The 20,786-nt window shown below is 46.5% G+C and overlaps 2 protein-coding genes across 5 annotated transcripts; both read left to right on the top strand.

Annotated features, from left to right (window-relative positions):
- The first annotated feature begins 1,882 nt into the window (after window positions 1–1,882).
- trim33l (tripartite motif containing 33, like) lies at window positions 1,883–15,042 on the top strand. Of its 4 annotated transcripts, XM_085292803.1 has the most exons (15): window positions 1,909–1,975; window positions 2,269–2,341; window positions 4,328–4,390; window positions 4,841–4,976; window positions 5,739–5,865; window positions 5,956–6,072; window positions 6,990–7,104; window positions 7,551–7,697; window positions 8,295–8,406; window positions 8,610–11,272; window positions 11,373–11,563; window positions 12,917–13,019; window positions 13,141–13,197; window positions 13,401–13,523; window positions 14,450–15,042. In XM_085292803.1, the coding sequence occupies exons 2-15, from the start codon at window positions 2,324–2,326 to the stop codon at window positions 14,735–14,737; spliced, it is 4,260 nt and encodes a 1,419-aa protein (XP_085148929.1). In that variant the 5' UTR covers window positions 1,909–1,975; window positions 2,269–2,323; the 3' UTR covers window positions 14,738–15,042. The 4 variants fall into 4 exon arrangements, with proteins under 4 accessions (XP_085148932.1, XP_085148930.1, XP_085148929.1 ...); XM_085292806.1 differs by lacking the exon at window positions 2,269–2,341 and having other exon boundaries at window positions 1,883–1,975; XM_085292804.1 differs by lacking the exon at window positions 13,401–13,523 and having other exon boundaries at window positions 1,907–1,975.
- Window positions 15,043–15,182: 140 nt separating this feature from the next.
- Window positions 15,183–20,736, top strand: LOC146564988 (ras-like protein family member 11B). The gene is made up of 4 exons (XM_085292808.1): window positions 15,183–17,826; window positions 18,083–18,136; window positions 18,265–18,341; window positions 18,828–20,736. Exons 1-4 carry the CDS (start codon window positions 17,724–17,726, stop codon window positions 19,236–19,238), a joined length of 645 nt encoding a protein of 214 aa, XP_085148934.1. The 5' UTR covers window positions 15,183–17,723; the 3' UTR covers window positions 19,239–20,736.
- The last annotated feature ends 50 nt before the right edge of the window (window positions 20,737–20,786 follow it).

The raw sequence follows: 20,786 nt of genomic DNA, 5'->3' as shown, positions 1-20,786 counted from the left end.
ATTAGCCTCAGAGACCCTGAGGGCTTGAAGTTTATTACCTTGTATGGAAGGTGTTATAGAAAAGAGAAGTTCTATGTCTGTTATAGCTATTAAAGATGTACGATTAACTGTGACTAATGTCTGGAACCTATTTTAATCTGTCATTGATGCCGTGGGGGGGGCGTGTACCCCACTGCTTTATAAGTGTCCACAACATGTATTTTGGTCAGAAGACATATGTTGATGTTTTCTCCGGGCTGTTAATAAACTCATCGTTTCATTGCACTTTTCTGGGGCTTCCATGGTTTGTGACACTGCTCTACATGGATTGATTTCACGACAGCCGTTTGAACCATTTAGAAAAGAATAGAATAGAATAGAATAGAATAGAATAGAATAGAATAGAATAATCCTTTAATTGTCCCACAAGGGGAAATTTGGGTGTAACAGCAGCAAGAAAGACATGTATACAAACAAACAGTACACAGGACAAAAACACACATATTTACCTGACGTTTGCGCCATCGGTACGATTCGCTTCAGACCAGCACGACCTCCATTGTCTGTGCTGGGTACTGCTGCCATCTGACCACACCCGCTGCTGTTCAAACCATTTCCATGCACGGTGACCTCATCAGAGGCGTTTGATGCCAGCAGAGCGGCGACCTTCATGCTGTTGCTCAGGTTTGTGTACTGAGCCTGATAGCAGCTGCAATATGAAAGAGAGACACATGTTTCTGTGCTTTGTGCAACTGATGAACCCAGTGAGTCCTACAATAACAATCGTTTCCATGGCTACAAGAAGATGCTAAATGACTGAATCAGTGAATGTTTCATCTCACTTCTCTTTCTAGTGAGCTTGTCTTCATAGAGCCACAAAATGTAGAAAACGGCTGACATGAAGAGAAGCATCCAGTCTGCTGAACTGGAAACAGTTAAAACCGTCCAGATAATAAACATCTGCTCCTCTATCAGAAGGTCATCGTAATTTATGTAAATCCAGATGTAGTATCAGGAAAGGTAAGCGCTCATTAAGGTTTATTTGGTTAAAGATATCAGGAGTCTTTTCTTTATGCAAAAATCTGCCTTATTCAAATTCATTTGAGAAGCAAAGAGTCCTCAGACTGACCTCCATCAACCACCACATGGTGAGGGAATGAAGTGTGAAACCATGAAACCAGACTGAGGTGATACCCTGTAAGCTGTGCTCGTGCATTCATCCTCTCTGACCTTCTTCTGCACTTCTAGTCTGTGAGTGTAATAAAGCTTTTCTCACAGCATCAAACCTTGAACACGTCTGCTGCATCAGGTCTCAGGTTTGTGTCTTCATTTGAATCTGAAGCAGAGTTTTGTGTGTTTGCAGGGCTGCTTCACCACCTCAGCCATATTTGAGTGAAGCTGTAATTATTATAATTCTGGAAAGAGCAGAAAAGCTCAACTTGTTATAGACTGAGGACACAGCCCGACACGGTTTTGTTGTAACATCAGGATATCTTTTTTAAAAAATTGTGTTTTTAGCATCTTTGCATTTGGTGCGAAGTGATACAGTGAAAACAGACAGGACACGCCCCTTCTTTTCTTTATTATCCACCTCGATTTCCCAGTAATAAACTCTATTTTACTAATTTGCTAATTATCTTAGAGTAATACATAAAATTACTTTCAAAACATGTTAACATCTCAAATGTATTTAAATAATAATACATTTAAAAAGGTAAATATATATATTAACAAAATAAAATATATTTAAAATCCAATATATTCACTCACTGGACACTTTGTTAGGTACACCTGTTGAGCCCTGATTATGTAACCAGCCAATCACGTGGCAGCAGCTCAGTGTATTCAGGCAGGTAGACGAGGGCAAACTGACCTGTTGAAAGGTCCACAGTCACCTGATCTCAGTCCAGCAGCGCACCTCCGGGATGTGGTGGACCCACGTCTCCGAGGAAGGTTTCCAGCACCATGAATATAACAACAACACAACGGGACAGAGGTGACGGTTGATGTTTATGACGTGTTTTTATGTCTAATGTGTTTCCTTATGTTAGTGAGGGACTCGCAGCGAGGTGTACCTAACAAAGTGGTCGATGAGTGTATAAACGTGTTTCTGACGCTCCGCTGTTTCCCAAACCTGCAGCAGGTCTGTAAATACCACAGGTTTCCGGTGACGACCAGCAGGTGGCGGTAATACGCTCACAGTCGGGACGTCACCTGCGCGGACCAGAAGAAGAAGCGGGGCGGAAGTTATATCTGTGTTGTGTTTGTAACGGTTCTTGTTGGTTCCAGGCTAAACCGGGAGGACTCGTGTTACCGTGAATGTCGACGGTGTGCGTGTCTGTGGATGGAGCGGACGGTGACGGTGAGTCCATGACATCTCGGCTGAACCTCCGGTGTCGGAGCTGGTCTCTAACACGGGGCTCTCGGCCCCCTTAGCGGCGTTTCGGGTCCGGGTCTAGCTCAGCTCAGGTTTATTTACACAGCGCCAAATCGCGGCGCCACTCGTCAGACCACGCCCCGAGCCAGCACTTGGCGACCGTGGGAAGCAAAAACTCCATTTCCCGCGCGATGACGTCATGGCGGTGTTTGGGACGCTCCTCTGTGTTTACATGATGTTCGGCTCACCTTGGCCCTCAGGCACGCGCTCCGTGACGTGACTAGTGGAGACACGCTAAACCCTGTAACTGAAGGACTGATGAGAGGTGAAACTTCCATGACCTGGATGACCGAGATCCTCCACAGACACGCCTGCGTGTGTTTTATGTGTGGCTCTAACGGTTTTTCCCGTGAGGGTGGACTTGAGGGTGACAAACCCACGAAGCCCAGTGTCAGATGTGGCTCAGAGGAGACGCGCTGAGTTGCGGTTGTTTCTGTGGCAGCGTGGTTGCTGTAGTATGTGGACTCAGCTCTGGAGGGCCCGCAGAGGCCACATATGGACCTTTATTACAACAGCTGCGGGGTCAGACTCTGACGTAATGGACGATGTTTCCCAGGAAGTTGTTTCTGTCCATCTGCAGCAGCGTTGCAGTCAGAAACCTTTGCGCTGTCCTCCACGCGACTGCACGAACGCTGCAGCTGTGTGACCAACAAAACGGCACCATCGCACAAACATGAGCGCAGACTCATGATCAGCGTTCAAACTACAAATACCGTTAATAGCAGCTCTCAGATGAGCGAAACTCAGGTTTACTGTTAAAGAGAGTGAACTCTGAGTCAGTTGCCATGGTAACAGACTGTCTGAGCTTAGTCTGTTCACTTGGAAGATTTTCTTAAAGTGCAGCAAGGGGCTGTAAACACAGTGAGGGTATATATACGTATATCTGTGCCCCCTTTGGACGACCTGCGTCACTGAGTGAAGATGAGGCTGAAATGAGATTAAAGTGAGTTTCACTGTGTTCACATTTTGTATCGATTTGTTCATAAATTCAACATTTTGAAAGATTCAGTCTCTTAAATTAATATAAATCACATAAATCAGTCTCAGTAGGTCCGACTACACGGCAGGAGACTCCAACCTGGATCCAGTTGCATGATATCTGATCAGGATCTGATCACAGCTGATCGTACTGTTATTCTGTCCACGATCTGTAAGCTGTTTGTATTTAACGAGACCATCCTTCCAAAACTGTGCTGAACTATTTCAAATGTAAATTACCAACATGTAGACATTGATTTGAAATTTCCTACAGCTTGTTTGTCTTTACAGACAAAACTTTAAATTCAAATTGTATTTTTTTCAGTTACGTGTCTGTGAGAAAGCTGCCGTCTGTCACTGAAGGCTGAAATGAGATAAAGTTATAAAACAGTAAAGACGGTGTGTTATAAAAACAGCCTGTGGCGTCCGTCGGCAACATGAAACTTGATTAAGAAACTGAAACGCTGATAAACTGTTGCGGATGTTTATGATGATGACAGTGACCCGAGCCCGTCCTGATTAAGATGAACATCACGGTGCGCACTAATGTGTCCAAAGACTAACATGGAGGCTCCGCTCCTTATTTACTCTTTGCTGTGGGGAATCCTGGGATCAGAGCTCCACTGATGATGACTTTCTTTACTCCTGCACATAATCTGTGATCAGCCTTTCTGGAACCAAAAACAAAGAGTTTCTGATTTTAGAGTTTGTTGAACCTGCTTCTTTGGATCACTTCCTCTGTGCTATGTTAGCGCTCCCGCTAGCTGCTGCTGTCGCCTGGTAAAGTAAAGGGGAACCATGTCACCAATGTCAGATCTAGCTTTTTGTGTCAGGATCAGACTGATTACTGATTCACATATTAGATTGGCACATCACCAACGCCACAAATGTTCTCATCATAGCTGCCGGACTTCATCAGCTTCTGTCTTTCAGGAAGCAACTTTGCTGAGCAACATGGAAGCGACAGGAGCATCAGAAGACAACCTGAGTCAGCAGGTAACTCAGACGGTGGCGTGGGAACCTCCAGCAAACCTTATTTTATTTATCTGTATCTGCACCAGGATCTCCTGCTTTGAGCTTTTTAACCAAAGAATATTCACATATGATCCTGCAGCAGCATTTTATTATTATTAGTCCTTTATTTATCCAGGTAAAAAGTCTCATTGAGATGCCTGGCATCATGGCAACAAAAGTCAAGCATGTGGAAAATGTGTGTGAGTGTGTGTTTGCATGCACGTAGAACACTGTGAGGCTGGTGAAGACACCACGAGCCCTATGAAGACCGTTCTGTCTTGTGACACACTTTCAGGATCTCCCGTGGTCCGTACGTGCAGGAAACGTGAATTTGTGTGATTTTTATGGCATTTAAATTGACTGATAAAAGAAAAGACCTCCAGCTGGAGTTCGGTCTCACCTGTGAACGTCTCCGCCTTCTCATCTCCTCAGTGCAGCAACTGCGACGCAGCCTCCGCCGCATGTTGGTGTCTCGACTGTAATGAAGCTCTGTGCGGCGTCTGTGTGTCGGCGCATCGCAGAGTCACGGTGACCAGATCACACAGGCTCCTCCATCACCCGCCAGAAGGTAAAAAAACCCCACCCACACCCAGATCCAGATTCTGTTGGAGAGAAACTGCTCTCTGCTGTCAGCTGACCGTCGCTGTTGACCTTTGACTTAGTGACGAGCTTCAAAAAGATGTTTTATGTTGTAAAAGTGTAGAAGCACATCCAAGTGTGTGTAAGCCACAACTTGTGAAGTATTTGGTTCATGAATTGGAGTTTGATACAAATGAAACAGGATGTGATGGTTCCAAGAGCAGGAGCAGCCAGAGGCGCTTCAGTCCACTGTTTTTATTTATTGTTGAAGAACTGAATCCTCCAACAGCCGGACAGAGTTTAGTCTTTTTGACCCGACGGGTCGAGCTGTAGAAACGACGACTCGCTTTAATGGGGAGTGGTCTGCTAAGCCCAGCCTGTCTCTGCAGTGTTCAGCTCAGAAACACTGGTGCTTTCCAGCTTCTGTGTTTACACCATTAGCGTGTCAGGACTCCAGCGTCTCCCTCACCTGCCAAACTTCCACTGAGCTCCGAGCCCAACACGTGGAAACGAAGGGAAAGTCCCGCAGATAATATCAAACACAGTACACTCAGTATTTGTACTACATTGTTACATATTTTACTTTATTTTCATACTTTGTTTCAGGTCTGGGCGCTCGGTCCAGAGACGGTTTCAGTGGGAACCTGATTTTACCTCATCTGTTACAACCTGTTATATTATAGTAATCATCGAGATCACGGTCAGTGAGCAAACTAAGTGATAATCTGTGTGTGTGTGTGTGTCTCTTCAGGAAACATCTTGTCTTCTCCCACCAAGTTCTGCAGACTCCACCCATCTGAGCCACTCCAACTCATCTGCTTCACCTGTAAGCAGCTCACCTGCAGAGACTGCCAGCTGACGACTCACATGAACCACAGGTGAGCCGGGTCGGACGCGTTCTCGAGTTAAAGTGGTTGTAGTGCAGACGTGAGCCGGCACACTGAGCCGTGAGCTGCTTTTGTTTCCAGGTACCGCTTTGTCAGTGAGGCGGTGGTCAGCCTGAAGAAGCAGCTGGACGTGTACGTTCATTCCACGACGAGGCAGGAGGACACGGTGAGGCGGAGTCTGCAGGACATGGAGACCAGGTACGACTGATGATTTCACTGTTTACTTCCTGAAAAGACGATGGCTCACCAGCAGAATAAATCCTTACTCCACAGAACCAAACAGAAATGTATATCAGCAGCTCGAGTGTTTTTAATCTTCTTAAATGTGTTTTCGTTTAGCAGATTATGAGTAAATGTACAGAGGAGCAGCAGAGCGGGTGTCTTTAACCGTGTGCAGACCGGCCAACACAAAAACACCGTCTCTGTACGTTCAGTTCTGTGTTGGTCGAATCATTTGTGGGCCTGAAATCTGCCACAGAGGGCAAAAAAACAACATTTCAATTTACACAGTGGCACTGGAAATACTCTTAAACGGGAATACTGTGTGTGAGTGTGAATGGTTGTCAGTCTCTACGTGTTGGCCCTGCGACAGACCGGCGACCTGTCCAGGGTGTACTCTGCGGGGTAGGCTCCACCCCCCCGTGACCCTGACAACGATAAGCAGAAGAGCGTGGACGGGAATAATGTGTGGCTGCCCTTGGAAAGTGTGCAGCGTGGCTTGATAAACATCCTGACCTGTGACGTCTCAAACACGGAGCAGGAAAGGATCAAAGTGTCACTCGCCACAGGCTGCAGGGCCTCCTCCTGATCTCCCATCACCATACTGCGTCGGGTTCGAAGTCGTTATTGCTCGTTAACGTGAAACGCTCCCACTGTCAGCCTCCGCGCTGCTGTGAATCCTCACACAGACTTTTACTCGTTATCTTCATGTTTGGAAACATTCAGAGAATTTGTGTTACATTCACTGAATTTCACTGTTCTGAGTCTCCACGCGGTAAAGCTCGCCACCTCATTCCTACTTAGTATTAATAACTTGAACCTTCCTCAGGTGCTCGCTGTCCCGTCTGAGGACTTTCTGGAAAATAACCCCCCCTCGTGCTTCTGCTGTGTTTCAGGCTGCAGAGCATCGAGCAAACAGAGTCTCGTCTGAGGACCGAGCTGCAGGCGGGATTCGTCGCGTTTGCTAAACTTCTGAAAGTGAAAATGGTGTCACTCCTCAAAGACATAAAGGTAACATCCATCAGCTGTTTTAAATATTGTTGACTATCTAGCAGGCTGATGTCATTTCCTGTTTCTCTCTGCAGTGTCCCCGTCTCTATCTAAGTCTTTGTTTTCTGCAGCCAGAGTTGATCCGCTGCCTCAGCTTCAAGTGCACGTTTCTCATTTGTTAGAAAGTGACGCAAATCTTTTCTCAAAATAGGAACCGAATTTATGAACAGATTTTTCTTCTTGCTGATGTTTCTTAGAAGTCTTTCAGTCTGTGCTCTGAAGTTGTTGCAGTGAGTTTCACTCCTCAGCGTAACCTTGAGTCTTATCTGCTGCTGCTCTCAGTATCAAACGTCTGTGCTCACTCAGCCTCGCACGCCAACGTTTCTGGTAAAATACAAAAAAATGGAGCGCCTAAAAAATGATTTGTGTGTGTGTGTGTGTGTGTGTGTGTGTGTGTGTGTGTGTAGAAGGTGTATGAGCTGGAATGTGAGCAGATTCAGGGGAGGATGGTGAAGATGAAGCAGCTGCAGCAGAGCCAAATGTCCATGAAGGAAACGCTCGAAAAGGCCCGAAATCTCACCGACCTGCCGACCCTGCTCTCACACACCGCACAGGTACACAGAGATGTGGCAGACACACTGCAGCTGTACTCATCATACCATAATATGAAAACATGCGAGGCGCACTGACTCTCAAAATGCTGTGTGACTAATATTGAATATTGAAGTCTTTACAGAGCGATAGAGACGTTTAAACATGTAAATCATACATGAACAGTCATGACAGAAATCTAACAACAACAGTTAGAAGCAAAGAGACTGGAGTTGTTTCCATGTTCATGGATGTCGCCTATCTTCACTAATGTCTGCTGTAGATGCGAAACTGTGGGAGGAGCCAGTCCTCACTGGTACGTCCCCACAGAGTTAGACTAAAGTCCATCAAAGCCAGGCTTTCCTCCCTTATCTGGCTCAACAAAGATTAAAACCCCTAAAAAGGGACGTTTCGCACATCATGTGACTCTTACGTCATGCACAGGGATCCCTATGAGCGTCCCCCAATCATATCAGATAATCATTGTTTATAAAAATCTTTGAAAACAAAACGCAACACTGTTGCAAACAAACAGAAGTTGTGCAGAAAACGTTAATCTGGTGATGTAGAGCGTAGACGGTGAACCAACCATTTTATCCGTGCTTTGTTTTCTCTGCCAGATTAAAACCCAAATGAAGGAGCTTCTAGATCAGGACTCGGACCCCCCTCTGAAAATGCCTGAAGTGAAGCTCATTACCAAGTTGGGTTACGAGGAAACCCTCTCTGAGCTTTGTAAGTCCGCTCGTGTATCTGTTTGTTATGTTGTCTTCAGCTTTGCAGCGGATGCTCGGCCGTACGTGTGGAAACCAAACCGAATCATTTTACGAGCTCAGAGTTCATGTCGATGCTGTTTGAGTTTGGATGTAGTTTAATCGAGAGAAAATAATTGCTGCACCCTCCTCCATCTCCTCTTCCTCCATTGTTTCGGTTTCCAGGTAACCTTCATGTTTCCTGGATCCCTTTCGCTGTGCCACCAACCTTGGATAAAAACACAGGAACTCCGGCGACTCCTGCTGCCCCTCCTCCCACCACCACCTGCAACCCCATCTCCAGCACCGTGATGGACAGCGCCTCTGCTTCTCATTCGCTTCATCTGTCGTTTACATCCTCATCTGCCCCCACACATGGAACAGACTCCACTTCTTTCAAGTCTCCCTCCACCTGTCTGGCATCCCCCGGCCCCCAAACTGAGACGGCCGGTTCCAGTGCTACACCTGTTCCTGATGACTGTGCTGCTACACCGTCTCCATCCTCACAGTCAAGTTCATCTTCGGCCCTTTGGAAATTTTCGCCCAACCTAACCCTTTATAATCTCCTCACTCACAACCAGGTTGGCACTCAGGATTCGGTCAATCCTCGATCTCCGCCCTCGAGTTCCCCATCGGGTCAGTTGAGTCATGCTCTCCCTCCAACCGCCACCTCTCCTGCAACCTCCAACAGGCCCCTCCCCCCATCCTGTAATGCCCCAGGCGCTCCAACCAGCCGTGCCTCTCTTTTGTGCACGCTCTTATCCAGCTGCTCCACTTCCATTACCCCTCCTGCTCACACCTCCACCTTTCCATTGCCCACTGACAGCACCCCTCAAACTGGCAAAGCTATGAACTGTAACCCACCAGCTACTACCAGTGTTCTCCCTCCACCATCAACGTCTGTGTCTGCTCAGCCCAGCGTTCCTCTGTCCTCCACGATCGCCATGTTTCCCTCCTCCATCACTCCTTTCATCTCCACCCGTCCCAGTCTGTCAGCACTTGTGTCCAGTCAGCCCACTATTCCTCCATCCTCCACAACCTCCATGTTTCCCCACTCCTCCACCTCCTCTTATACTCCTTCCACCTCCACCAATCCAGTGTTCACCGGCTCCATCGCTCAAGCCAACACCTCCCCCGACACACCTGTTACCATCAGTAGCTTCTCGTCACCATATTTAACCAATCAGTTGTCTGCGTTTCCCCCCTCCTCCTTATCCACCCCTCTTCCCACCTCCACCTGTCCAGCAGCCACCACCGCGTCTGTTTTCCAGACTCTCGACAGCCGTGTCACTAACCTGGTTGTTCCAGATAGTTCCACGTGTCGCCCTTCGGCGTGGCTCTTGCCCTACGATCAGTCTAATCTTCGTCTGTCCTCCTCCGCCTGCCTCTCGTCTGTTTCTCCTCCAACCGTCTCTTCCACCTGCCCACCTGCTCAGATTTCTAACTCGCCGAGCGCCTCTCCGAATCAGTTCAAACCTCTTGTTACACATTCAAGCATGGTGTTGGCTGGTTCTCCAGCCACCTCCTCCACATTAAACTCCGCCCGTCCCGTGTCCTCCTGGTGCCTCCTCCCCCAAACAAGTAACTTCAGTAATCCTAACCTACTTGTTCCAGTCAACTCTGATGCCACCACCACCTCCTCGACAACCATAAACTCCTCCTCCACCAGCCCACCCACATCCACCTTTGCTGTTCTGACCAGCAGTAACGCTGCCTCGCCTGTTCCCGTCAGCATTCCTTCATCTCTTTGGAATTCCTCGTCCACTTCGTCCTCTGTAGCTTTCGTATACTCCTCCTCTGCCACCCCGCCCAGCACCACCTGCTCCACAGCGGCGCACAGCTCGCTGCTCCACACGTCTCGCTCGCTGCTCCACACGTCTCACTCGCTTTTTCCAGTCAGCAGTCTCAGTACGTCACAGATCTTCGCTCCCTCTATCACTCCAACCTTGTCGTCCTTCATCAGTTCTCCCTCCTCCGCCACCAGTTGTTCATCTCCCAGCTATTTGTTCCTCCCCCAAACTGACGCCTCCCGTTCCTCAGTTGTTCTCAGCATGCTGCCTGCCGGCTCCACGTTCCCCCTGTCGGCGGGTCAGTTTCTATCCTCACTTAAACCCGTCCAACCACTGCAGGTTCTGAACCAAACCGCTGGTCCTCACTGGAACCAGCCCACCATCGTCATGCTGACCAACACTCAGAGTATGTATCAGGTGCTGCTCAACGAGACTGCTCTCATCAGGCTGCCTGATCATCGCGCTTTCCATCCGGCCTCGGCGCAGAAACGAAGCGGCCTCGAGGAAAGCAGCATCACAGAAGTGAGTCCAGAGACTTCTGCGGGAAACTCTAGCTGCGACGGACCGAGCGGCACGTTACCGTCAGAGCAGCAAACCATGGAGGATACGAGCCCGGCTTTACCCAGCAGCCCTTTGTCCTCGCTTCAGGAACTCGACAGCACACTTCATCCCCCCTCCCCTCAGGAACAGACTCAGCAGGTTCCCGTGGAGGGCTTGGTGGTTGACTCTCGCTGTGATAGCACTATACAAGATACTGAGGAGGTCCAGGAAACGAAAGAAACCGAGCACGCCACTTGTGTCTCTGACGAAGCAAAACCGAACGCCCTCGAGCCAAAAGACGACTTACCAACACTGGTAACTCCTGACAAGGACATCGAAGAGCTGAGCGCCGTGATTGGACAGGAGGACTTCAGTCTGAGTCGGTGGCAGCCCAAAGTGTCCGTGTTGAGACTGCCTGTGTCCCTGCCAAGATTTGGACGGTCCCTTCCCAGTTTTCGTCTGTTACCTGGAGAGACTGAAGATGAGATTTACCTGGAGGAAATGAGCGACGACTGTCAGGTAGGATGCACGATCTGTAACCCAGGCAAACTTGAGAAAGTTGGATTATAAAATGAACCGCTCAGCTTTAAGAGACTGTCGTCGTTGTGCTCCGTTGCAGTCCGATGCCGAAGACGGGCCGGCTGACAAAGAGGATTTCATGAAGCCGGAATCGTCCCCAGACTCTCCGATAACCCTGGAGATTCTTGCCTGCTCGGTTTGTGCATCGCCCGGCACTTCGATCATCTGCTCTGCCTGTGGTCGAGGATACCACAGAGACTGCCACGTCCCCCCAGTTGGACTCGACTTTTGGTAAGAAAAATAATTTTTATCCTTTTGCTTCTTTAAGATGACTGAAGTCCACTGATGTGTGACCATTGGATTGAAAATCAATCTAAAGCCTATTCAAAAAGTTGTTGTTTTTTTCATTTTAAGTTATTATGAACAAAACTCAACTCTTTCCTGATTTACTTTTATTATGAAACCTCTGCAGGAAGTCTCTTAACATTGATTCTGTTCATCTGGACGTTTCCAGAGAAACGTTTCGTCATCATCAGGTGACGTCTTCAGCCTCAGCTGACTGCAGGTTTCAATCTTATAAACAGGACATTTACATAATGACTGAAACAGCCCACTGAGGGAACAATGGGCTGGGAGGTCAGTTCCTTCAGCATTGATATGCAAATCAGGCTGTGTGATTTAACCAAAATCTCATATCCCGATATAAGACGTCTATCGTCCCGATAACCATATAAGTCACAAAAGTTTAACATTTATGTAAATTCTGTGAATCTCGAGCAGCTCGACTTGTGTGAAGTGTTTCCAGCTGGAGTCGAGTGTTTTAACCGATGCATGAAACGACACATTTTTAGACATAAGTTGTAACGGCGCTGTTTTCTTTGTGAGTATTTATTACACGGCGTGCTGCGGGGAAAAGCCTGTTCTAACGTTGGAGTCTAAGCTTTATTTTTTAGCTCCTGGCGGCTCTTTTTTTAAATTTTCATCCGTAAATAATCTGCTCTTTCATGTGATTCAGTTTATTTTGAAAAGTCTCAACAGGATCTTGAGCTTTATTGTGAAAGGTTTATGTGGAACATAAACAAGCGGACACGCGATGCTGTTACCGTCGTTGTTGCTAACGACAACGCATAAAAACAGGCGCTTGTCCGTCTGTAGTGTGGTTATATTACATATAAGAGAAAGAGAGAACTTTAAGAAATGAATATAGTCACTACAGTGACATCAGAACATGAAAAAATATTGACGTAAACAGTTTATTTTTCGACACCACGAAACAAACGATAGCGTAAAATGAAACGATGGATATATATGGTTATATCGAACAGCCGTACTGCAAATTGCTGTCATGACAAGTCTTAATGCTGAAGGAACTGACCTCACAGCCCGTTGTTCCTCAGTGGGCTGGTTTCAGTCATTGTGCAAATGTCCTGTTTATAAGATTGAGACCTGCAGTCAGCTGAGACTGAAGACGTCACCTGATGATGACGAAACGTTTCTCTGGAAACGTCCAGATGAACAGAATCAGCTCTTTGGGTCTTCCTTACCTGGTGATTGAGCATCAAAACCTCTGCAGGAAGTGCATACTATGAGTGTCAGTAACATCACACAGTGAAGTGACCTCTGCTGTTTGACCTTGTCCTGCAGGTCAGAGTGGGCCTGTTCATTATGTCAGAACCTGTCAGACCCGTCGGACCCCTACAGCACCGAGAGACTTCAGCGCACCAGCCTCAGTCTGCAGAGCCTCAGGGTCAGCGTCTGCTCACAAACGCTTACTCATGAACCTCACTTCACAACGTGACTCTTGTCTCCATCGGTTTGTGGTAGATTTTCTTCTAAAGTTTTGTGTGTTGTCTGTTTTTGTTTTTCAGAGGTGCGAGTGTCTCGTTCTGCATCTGAAGGTTGAAGTCTGCAGTCGGTGCTCTCAGGTCAGTCTGAACAAAGCTCCAGTCAGAGTAGAAGCTTTTAGCAGCTAACAAGTTTATACACTTCATAAAAGGTGCATGAATGAAAATAAACCTGGGAAACGCAAAATAAAGGGTCTCCTGTAGCTGTCGTTGAACCAGCAGGTGGCGCTCCTGCAGCCTGATCAGGTCACAGCGATGAAGACTTTCTGTTTTCTTCTCTTCAGTTTGGCGGTTTGTCTCGGCTGAAGTCTATATCGGACCGCCTGACCCTCCGCCGGCCTCCTCCGTATCAAACGGCCGCGGAGCTCGTCTCTGACATGTGGACTCTGTTTAAAGACGCCTCTCAGGTACGCACGGAGCAGGTGGAGTCAAACACGGAGCCGATGAACTGTTTGTCTCTCTTTAATGAATTAATGAGACGGTGTTAAACTGTACTTTTTGATACTATCATGAAATTAAAATGCCGGATGGATGAAACACATTAATTATTCCATTAATAATAATAATAATAATAATAATAATAATAATAATCCAGGTCTCTAAAGGGCTGTTTGTGCTTGTGAGCACAGCTGCTCAGTTATAAGGACACAAAGTAAAATATGGCTCGCCTTCATAACGTCCAACTTTTTTATGCAGGTATTTGTTTTAAAACTGTACCTTAAACTTTCACCACTAGGAGGCAGAGTTTTACCATGAAGCCTGAGTGGCGTTGCCTCGGTGATAAGAGCAGCAGAGTTGTGCTGTGGATGTGAGAGTCTGTGGTCCTGATCAGCTTTTCCCCGCCCCTCACCCCGCGGCACCTGTCCCTGAAACGTCAAAGAAACCTGAAGGATACGGCGCCTTTTTAGCGGCTGCAAAAGCCGTGCTTCCTGTTAACCTGCTGCTACTGTTAGTTCCCCGAGTTTAAAGAGAGAGCAGGAAAATGACCTGGAGTCAGTCTTACCTGTTCAGGTGATACCTGTCCGCTAGTGTCGGCTAATTATTCTCGACCTCATCGAGCACTGCTGTGAGTGTGGCGTCATTGCGCCGGCTTCCTTTCTCGTCCTCACAGGTGTTTCACGTCTGAAGATGTTGGACGTATAATTTGAAAATAAATAATCAGAATTTAGGGCTGATTTCACCGCCTGCAGCCATGTTTGCCGTGCAGCTGACGCGCGAGCTTTGGCTTCTTTCAGTGACGCCGAGCTGCCGACGCTCGGCTTCAGCGCAGACTCGCTGAGATAACTGAGCAGCAGGACGAGCCGTCACTCTGCCTTCTCTCTGCTGTTTTCAGGACGACGAGTTGCAGAAACTGCGGGAAAGTTTCCGGATGAAGTTGGTGGAAACTCTGAGTTCGGAGCTCCATCCTTCACTCCTCACCGCACCGAACTCAAACCCGCAAACTGCCGCTGGACACGCAAGCAGATCGCAGCATGGCCGAGAAGACGAGAGGTTAAAGTTGGAAAAAGAAGAAGGGTTAATACCGGAATCCAAACTCGAGGACTTCAGGAAGAGACTGAGAGACTTTCTGGATCTAAAGGGAAGTCCTGGTCCAAAGAGGAGAAAGAGAGACGATGACTGAGGAGGTTTTAAATGACCAAGAAAACTCTGCACAGCTGCTTTTTTTCTTTTTTAACCCATGAATGTACGAGTGACCTCAGCAATAGTTCGTATATGACCTTTACACATAAAATGAAGGAGAAACTGCCCGTCGCAGTTTCCTGTAGCAAGGGGCCGTCTTCAGATGTCATAAGTTTGTGTGAAAAGCCCAGCGAGACTGAACGTAGCGCGATGGAAACGACGCGACTAACCGTGCGTGTGACCGGAAACACGCTCGTCTGCTCCGCCTTCATCGGTTTGTTTCCTCGCTGCTTTTAAAAACCAAAATCAGAGTTTCAGCGGCTCAAAGAAAATAAAAACCTGTCCTGATGCAGATTTGATCGGTGGAAGCTCGGCTCTGTGCGCTCGGTGCTGGAGCTCCTCCAGATGTGCAGGGGCTCCTCCAGGGGTGCAGGGGCTCCTCCAGGGGTGCAGGGGGAGCTCCTCCAGGTGTGCTGCACTCTGATGTACAGGAAGCATCTGAGCTCACAGCAGGCAGCTGTAGACAGTTACAGCACGAGTAACTTTAAAAAGCATTTTTCAGAAACACCATGTGCCTTAATTTAAAGCCGCCCACAGAACCTGGAAACCCAGCCGCTGATGATGAAGTCAGTTTCTGAGTGGCCGCCGCGTGTAACCCCACAGGAGTATTAACCCCGTCGTCTCTCACTGACAGCGTGAAGAACCGCTAAAGGTTTCCTCTGCGGTGGGCGGGACGCGTCCTCGCCAGCGCTTCTGTATTTCTGCACTCAGTTCGCTGCATCTGCGAGTCGTAATCGATGATTTTGGTCTGAACTTTAAACAATATTTTTGGTATGAAAAAGTTCATTTTTCTGGGAGTGGTCACATCTTAGAGGCAATAATTTTTCAGTATTTCACATTTTTCTTCAAAAGGGGATGAAATGATGGCGGCATCGATCGGCCCAGTGTCCGTGCTGTGAGCGCTCTGACTTTATAAACATTAAACGGGTGATTTCGTCTGAGACTTTGTGCCGGGCTCGATTTTACCGCCTTATGTAAAGTGAGTGTGACACGTTCATTCAGACAGGAAGCTGTTACTTTTGTAATTACAGCGAGTCCTCGGTGGCAGTATTGTTACCTTTACTACTGTCAGATTTCATCTCTTTGGCAGCTGATCAGCCATAACGTGTTCTAATTTTTGGTATTTCCCCTGAAAGCTGAGGCGCGCACGCCTGCAGCGAGTAGCGTGACATGTTTACAGGTTAGTCCGAGTTTTCTCGTTTGATATTTCATGTTTTACACGAACGTTGTTTTTTCTCTTACGATGAAATACGCAGAGAATTTACTTTGTTTGACATATATAAAAATATAACATTAAAATAAACGTTCTTTTCCATAACTGACTGGCTTTGTATCTGAGATGAGTCTCGTGTATTTACTGTGAACATTCAGTCGACATGTGATTTATTGTAACAGGCGACTCTGTATTTGATCTTTGTCTTCAGTATTTGACTCACATCCTGCTGAGGTCTCAGCTGTTGTTTATTCTTTCATTCCAGCTTTATGACGCGATTTGTTTTCTAATCACTTCATGTCGCTGTCTTCTCTTTCTTTAATAATTATATGTCAAAGCTGTCGTGTCCAAACGGATCCCAGTCACACGTCTGTGGAACCAATGAGCCGGTTCATGTTTCCCCTGGTGTTGGTTGGGGAACGCTGACTCGTTTCTTTGTGTGCGCAGTTCGATGTCATGCACATACCTGTGTTCAAACTTTATTGTGAAAGTCTGTGTTTATGTTCCCTTTTTTTAGGAATTTGAAATAATTTTACTTTGATGACTCATCGAAAAAATAAAAATCTACTGAAAAAGAGAAACGGGAATCAGAACAAGAATTCAAATCTAAACGTGGATTCTTCTTCGGCTGTACATTTTATCAAAGAAAATGTTGGGCTGTGTTTTAAAAAATACCATTAAATATTTTTTTCACGTGACTGTAAATCACATCTTTACTCGGAACACAAATTCCTTTGTGCTTGCATCAGGAGGCCGTGAAAGTCTGCCAAATGCACCATCCGCTGTGGAAACCCCGTGAGACTTTGATCGTTGTCTTATTGAAATTTCTCGGTAGGCTGAAAATCGTGCGGTGGGACAAACCGCGTTTAAACCAAATGATTAAGTGTAAACTTTTAGGTACACGAGGACTTCGAGAGTCTTAGAGTCGATGATACAAAGGTCACATATTTGTCTGCATGATTTATACACCAAATATGGCCCCGAGGGATCCAGTAATGAATAAAGATCAGATAACTTGGTCTAAATTTGTTGGAAATGAAATGAAATTTGATATCAAATTAAATGATTTGTTGAGGAAAATAATAATCAGTTAAGTTCTGCGGCTGCTGAAGAAAAACAGGAAGAATAAGGTTGTTCAGCTGGGAGCCAGCAGGTGGAGCCAAAGAGGCGCAGAAACGAAGCTCGTCGTTTAATCGACGCGCTCTGCAGCACATAGTCTTTCCCCACTGAGACGAACCCAGCTGCACAAATCTGCAGATTTTCACACGATGCAAAAATGTCCCAATAACTGAAAAATGAGACAGAGACACGCCCTCAATGTCCCCTCACTTCAAAACAGGTCAGATGGTATAAAAGCAGAAAGGTTGTAAACAACAGAGAAAGGTCATTATATCACCACCACCCCACTCCCACCCCCACCCACCAATCAGAGTGGTGCAAAAATGTCCTAAAATGTTCCCACAATTAGTGAAAGCCCTGAAATACCCTCAAAAAGACACCGACACAAGCACGTACACAAAGATGCTCATATCTGCCTCGTTACTGCTGTAATAAGACTCCAGATAAGACCCTCCACCAAGCACGGGCTGCAGTCAGACTGGGCTGTGACTCACAGCTCCGAAGCCCCGCCCACACGGGGTACATAAGCCGGCGATCTGAAGCGGCGCCTCCAGATCTTTGGCATCTATTGTCAGCAAACCTGAACTGATTCCTGATGGTGGTACAGGAGAAAAGTCGTATGGAGGCGATGGAGGGAAACCAGCAGAGGGTGGAGGTGAACATCCTGCTGCTCGGAGCTCACAATGTCGGCAAGTCCGGTGAGTAAAGATCAAACTGGCTCATTTCCAGAATATTTCACCTTTGCTTACAGAACGTTTTCATGTTGATTCGTTAGAAATATCCTCCTCTTTATGTTTCTCTTCTCGTATTTTCACTTCATTTCTAGTTTTCTAGCTCAAATGTTGCTCAGAGGAAGCAGCTCTGTAGTCAACTATGAACATATTTCAATGTTCTGATTTCTGTTTTTACTTTGCAGTGTTTTCTTTGATCTAATGATCTTTTCTCTCTGTGCAGCTCTCACCGTCAGATTTCTGACCAGGAGATTCATCAGCGAGTACGGCGACATCGGTGAGAGCTCTGTCTGCTCAGTCAGAGAGAACGTCTGTGTTCACATGCTCCGACTGATCGAAATCATTATTCAGTGTCAGTACTATGAATATTTATTCACGCTTCCCCTTTATCTCGCGTTCTTTCAGAGTCAGTTTACAGCCGAGTTGACAGAATTGATGGGCAGGAGATCTGCTTCAACATCTGGGACTCTCAGTATGCACAGGTAGGTCTCCACCTGGCTGCACCTCGCACACACACAGGTGTATTTCCAGCTCTTTAAAATGTGATCCTTTATATTAAAACACCTTTTTGGTTCCCAAATTGTGGCTGAGCAAACAGATTTGAAAAATATAATAAAGGTCAGTGCTAAAGATGGAGCAGGTACCACACATCAGTATCCATGGTGATTAAAGGGCATCTTAAATCTGAGGTAAACATGATTAATAAAATAAACATGGGGAAAGTGTTTGCTAAGGTCATAGGTCAAGTGTCTCCAATAGCGCTCTATACCAAGGAACGTCAGAAGAGTCGCCCCCTGATGGTCAATAGACAGAATGCAGACTGAGGACCAATCGTTTATATCGAGCGTGTGGTTAGTTTAGTTCGACAGATTAGTTTGGGGAACCTTTTTGCACAAATTTGCATATTAACACCATAAATAATGATGTGAGCATGAATTTTAGAGTTTGTGCGTTTGCTTTCTCCACAGCCCGGAGAGAAGAGTTCCTCCGTCAGCGACAAACAGCTGCAGTGGGCTGACGGGATGATCCTCGTCTACAACATGTGTGATCGCAGCAGCTTCGACATTGTCCAGCAGCAGCTGCAGCAGATACGTCGAAGCAGGAAGCCGTCCTCTGTCCCCATCATCATCGTGGCAAACAAACGCGACCTGCAGCGGCACCGCAGCGTCTCTGGCGAGGAGGGACGGTTGCTCGCCCTGTCCCAACAGTGTGGCTTCTTCGAGGTGTCCGCGGCGGAGACGTACCACGGCGTCCTGCTGGTGTTTCACCGCCTGGTCGACCTCGTGAAAGAGACACGAGCTATAAGAAAAAGCATGGCCGGCGTCCGAGGGATCGTCAGGAGCGTGTCTGCAGTGTTTGCAAAGAAACGGGCGGAGTAGACTCAACATGCAAAGGTTGTTTTTGCTCATTCTGATGAGATGAAAACGTCAGGGCGAGAATATCCTGTCAGATGCCTCCTGAGTGAAGTCAAAGGTCAGATACGAGACGGGCTGAGGAGGTTGAGAGAACGATTCTTTATTGGAAGGTCGACGGTAAAGCTGGTCAGAGAAAAGTTGTTTCAGAATAAAGAGGGGCAGCTGGAGCTGAAGACCTTTAGCTCAGCTAGCAGAGAGGCGATGAATATCTCGGCACTTATCAGACACTGACACAAAGTTTCTTCCTCAGAGGATGAATCCTAATTACACAGGTGGTCCTCTGACTTTTCCATTAGCCGCACAGGCAGGATGCTCTTCCATCCGATGAGCTGACGAACTCTTCCAGCACCGAAGAGCGTGAACCCGACTGACTTCAGTCACGTAACCTCCTCTGATTAAATTCTGGTAACCATTCTATCGAACCAATAGTGTTGTAATAGGGCCGACATTATGTGCTCCATTCTTTGGTTTGTGACCAAACGTGCAAAAACACTGACTGTAGCATTAGCCTTGTGTATAGTCTTTAGCATGCTAAGGTAGCAAGCATGCACTAAATTTCCATTGTTTCAGAAAATATTTTAAAAGCTCAACAAATTCTCGAGTTCCCCTTGAAACATCTGAAATCATCAGGACTCTGCAGCCTGGTGGGAATGTCGGAAAGTTTTGTGTGTCAGACGGACGTCTTTAATTCATCAGCTACTTACATTTCTGTTGGATTAAAAAACTGGTTTAGATGTGAACTCGCTCACTGACTGACGATCAGCGTTTTTTCTGGCTGTGATTTCAAACAGGTTATCAGGTTCTCCAGACACTAAACTTACACCATCATGGACCTGCAGGAATGCTGGGTTCAGTCTGTTTTTAGCTCCTGGATGAACGAGTGGCCCGCCGTCAGCTGACCCAGCTATCTGGGATATATGAGAACAAAAGAACCTATCTGTACTGTAAAATGAATGTTTCTTTTTGTACATAAATCTATTTATTCATATCAGTGTTGTACAGAAATTTTTCCCCCTGAAATTCAAACCTGAATAAACAACATGAACCAAAGTCACTGTTCAGTCCTCTGAGGTTTGACGAAGCTTTTATTTGAACTTGTGGCTCAGTCAGAAACACTTTCAGATCATCGTTTACATAAGTGGTTTCATACAGACAAGAGTGACAACCATAAAACCAATGATAACTTCTAAATTATCAAAACTATATTAATTAAAAGAGATTAAATGAGTTTCAGCAAATTTCTGTCCAAATAAAACGGGTCACTTCCTGACAGGTTTGAACGTGAAATATTTCAACGTGCTCGATATTTTGGACAATTACAACCACCGCTGATCACTTTGACTAGATTCTGCTGCATCTGTCTTTTTTACATAATAAAGTTCAGAACTTGGCGAACATTCGTCTACCCAACAAGTCTTGGTATCAAACCCATCCACACATCTCCAACCAACAACACAGAGCCTTCATCACTACTTTTGTTAAGGTTCAAAATTGAGGAAGGAGAGTACAAAC

This window comes from Mchenga conophoros, linkage group LG11 (assembly GCF_057382185.1).
Source record: "Mchenga conophoros isolate Kocher_MC1m ecotype Shallow Benthic linkage group LG11, M_conophoros_male_GT1.1, whole genome shotgun sequence".
NCBI lineage: Eukaryota > Metazoa > Chordata > Actinopteri > Cichliformes > Cichlidae > Mchenga > Mchenga conophoros.
This window is presented reverse-complemented; position numbering and strand designations above follow the sequence as displayed.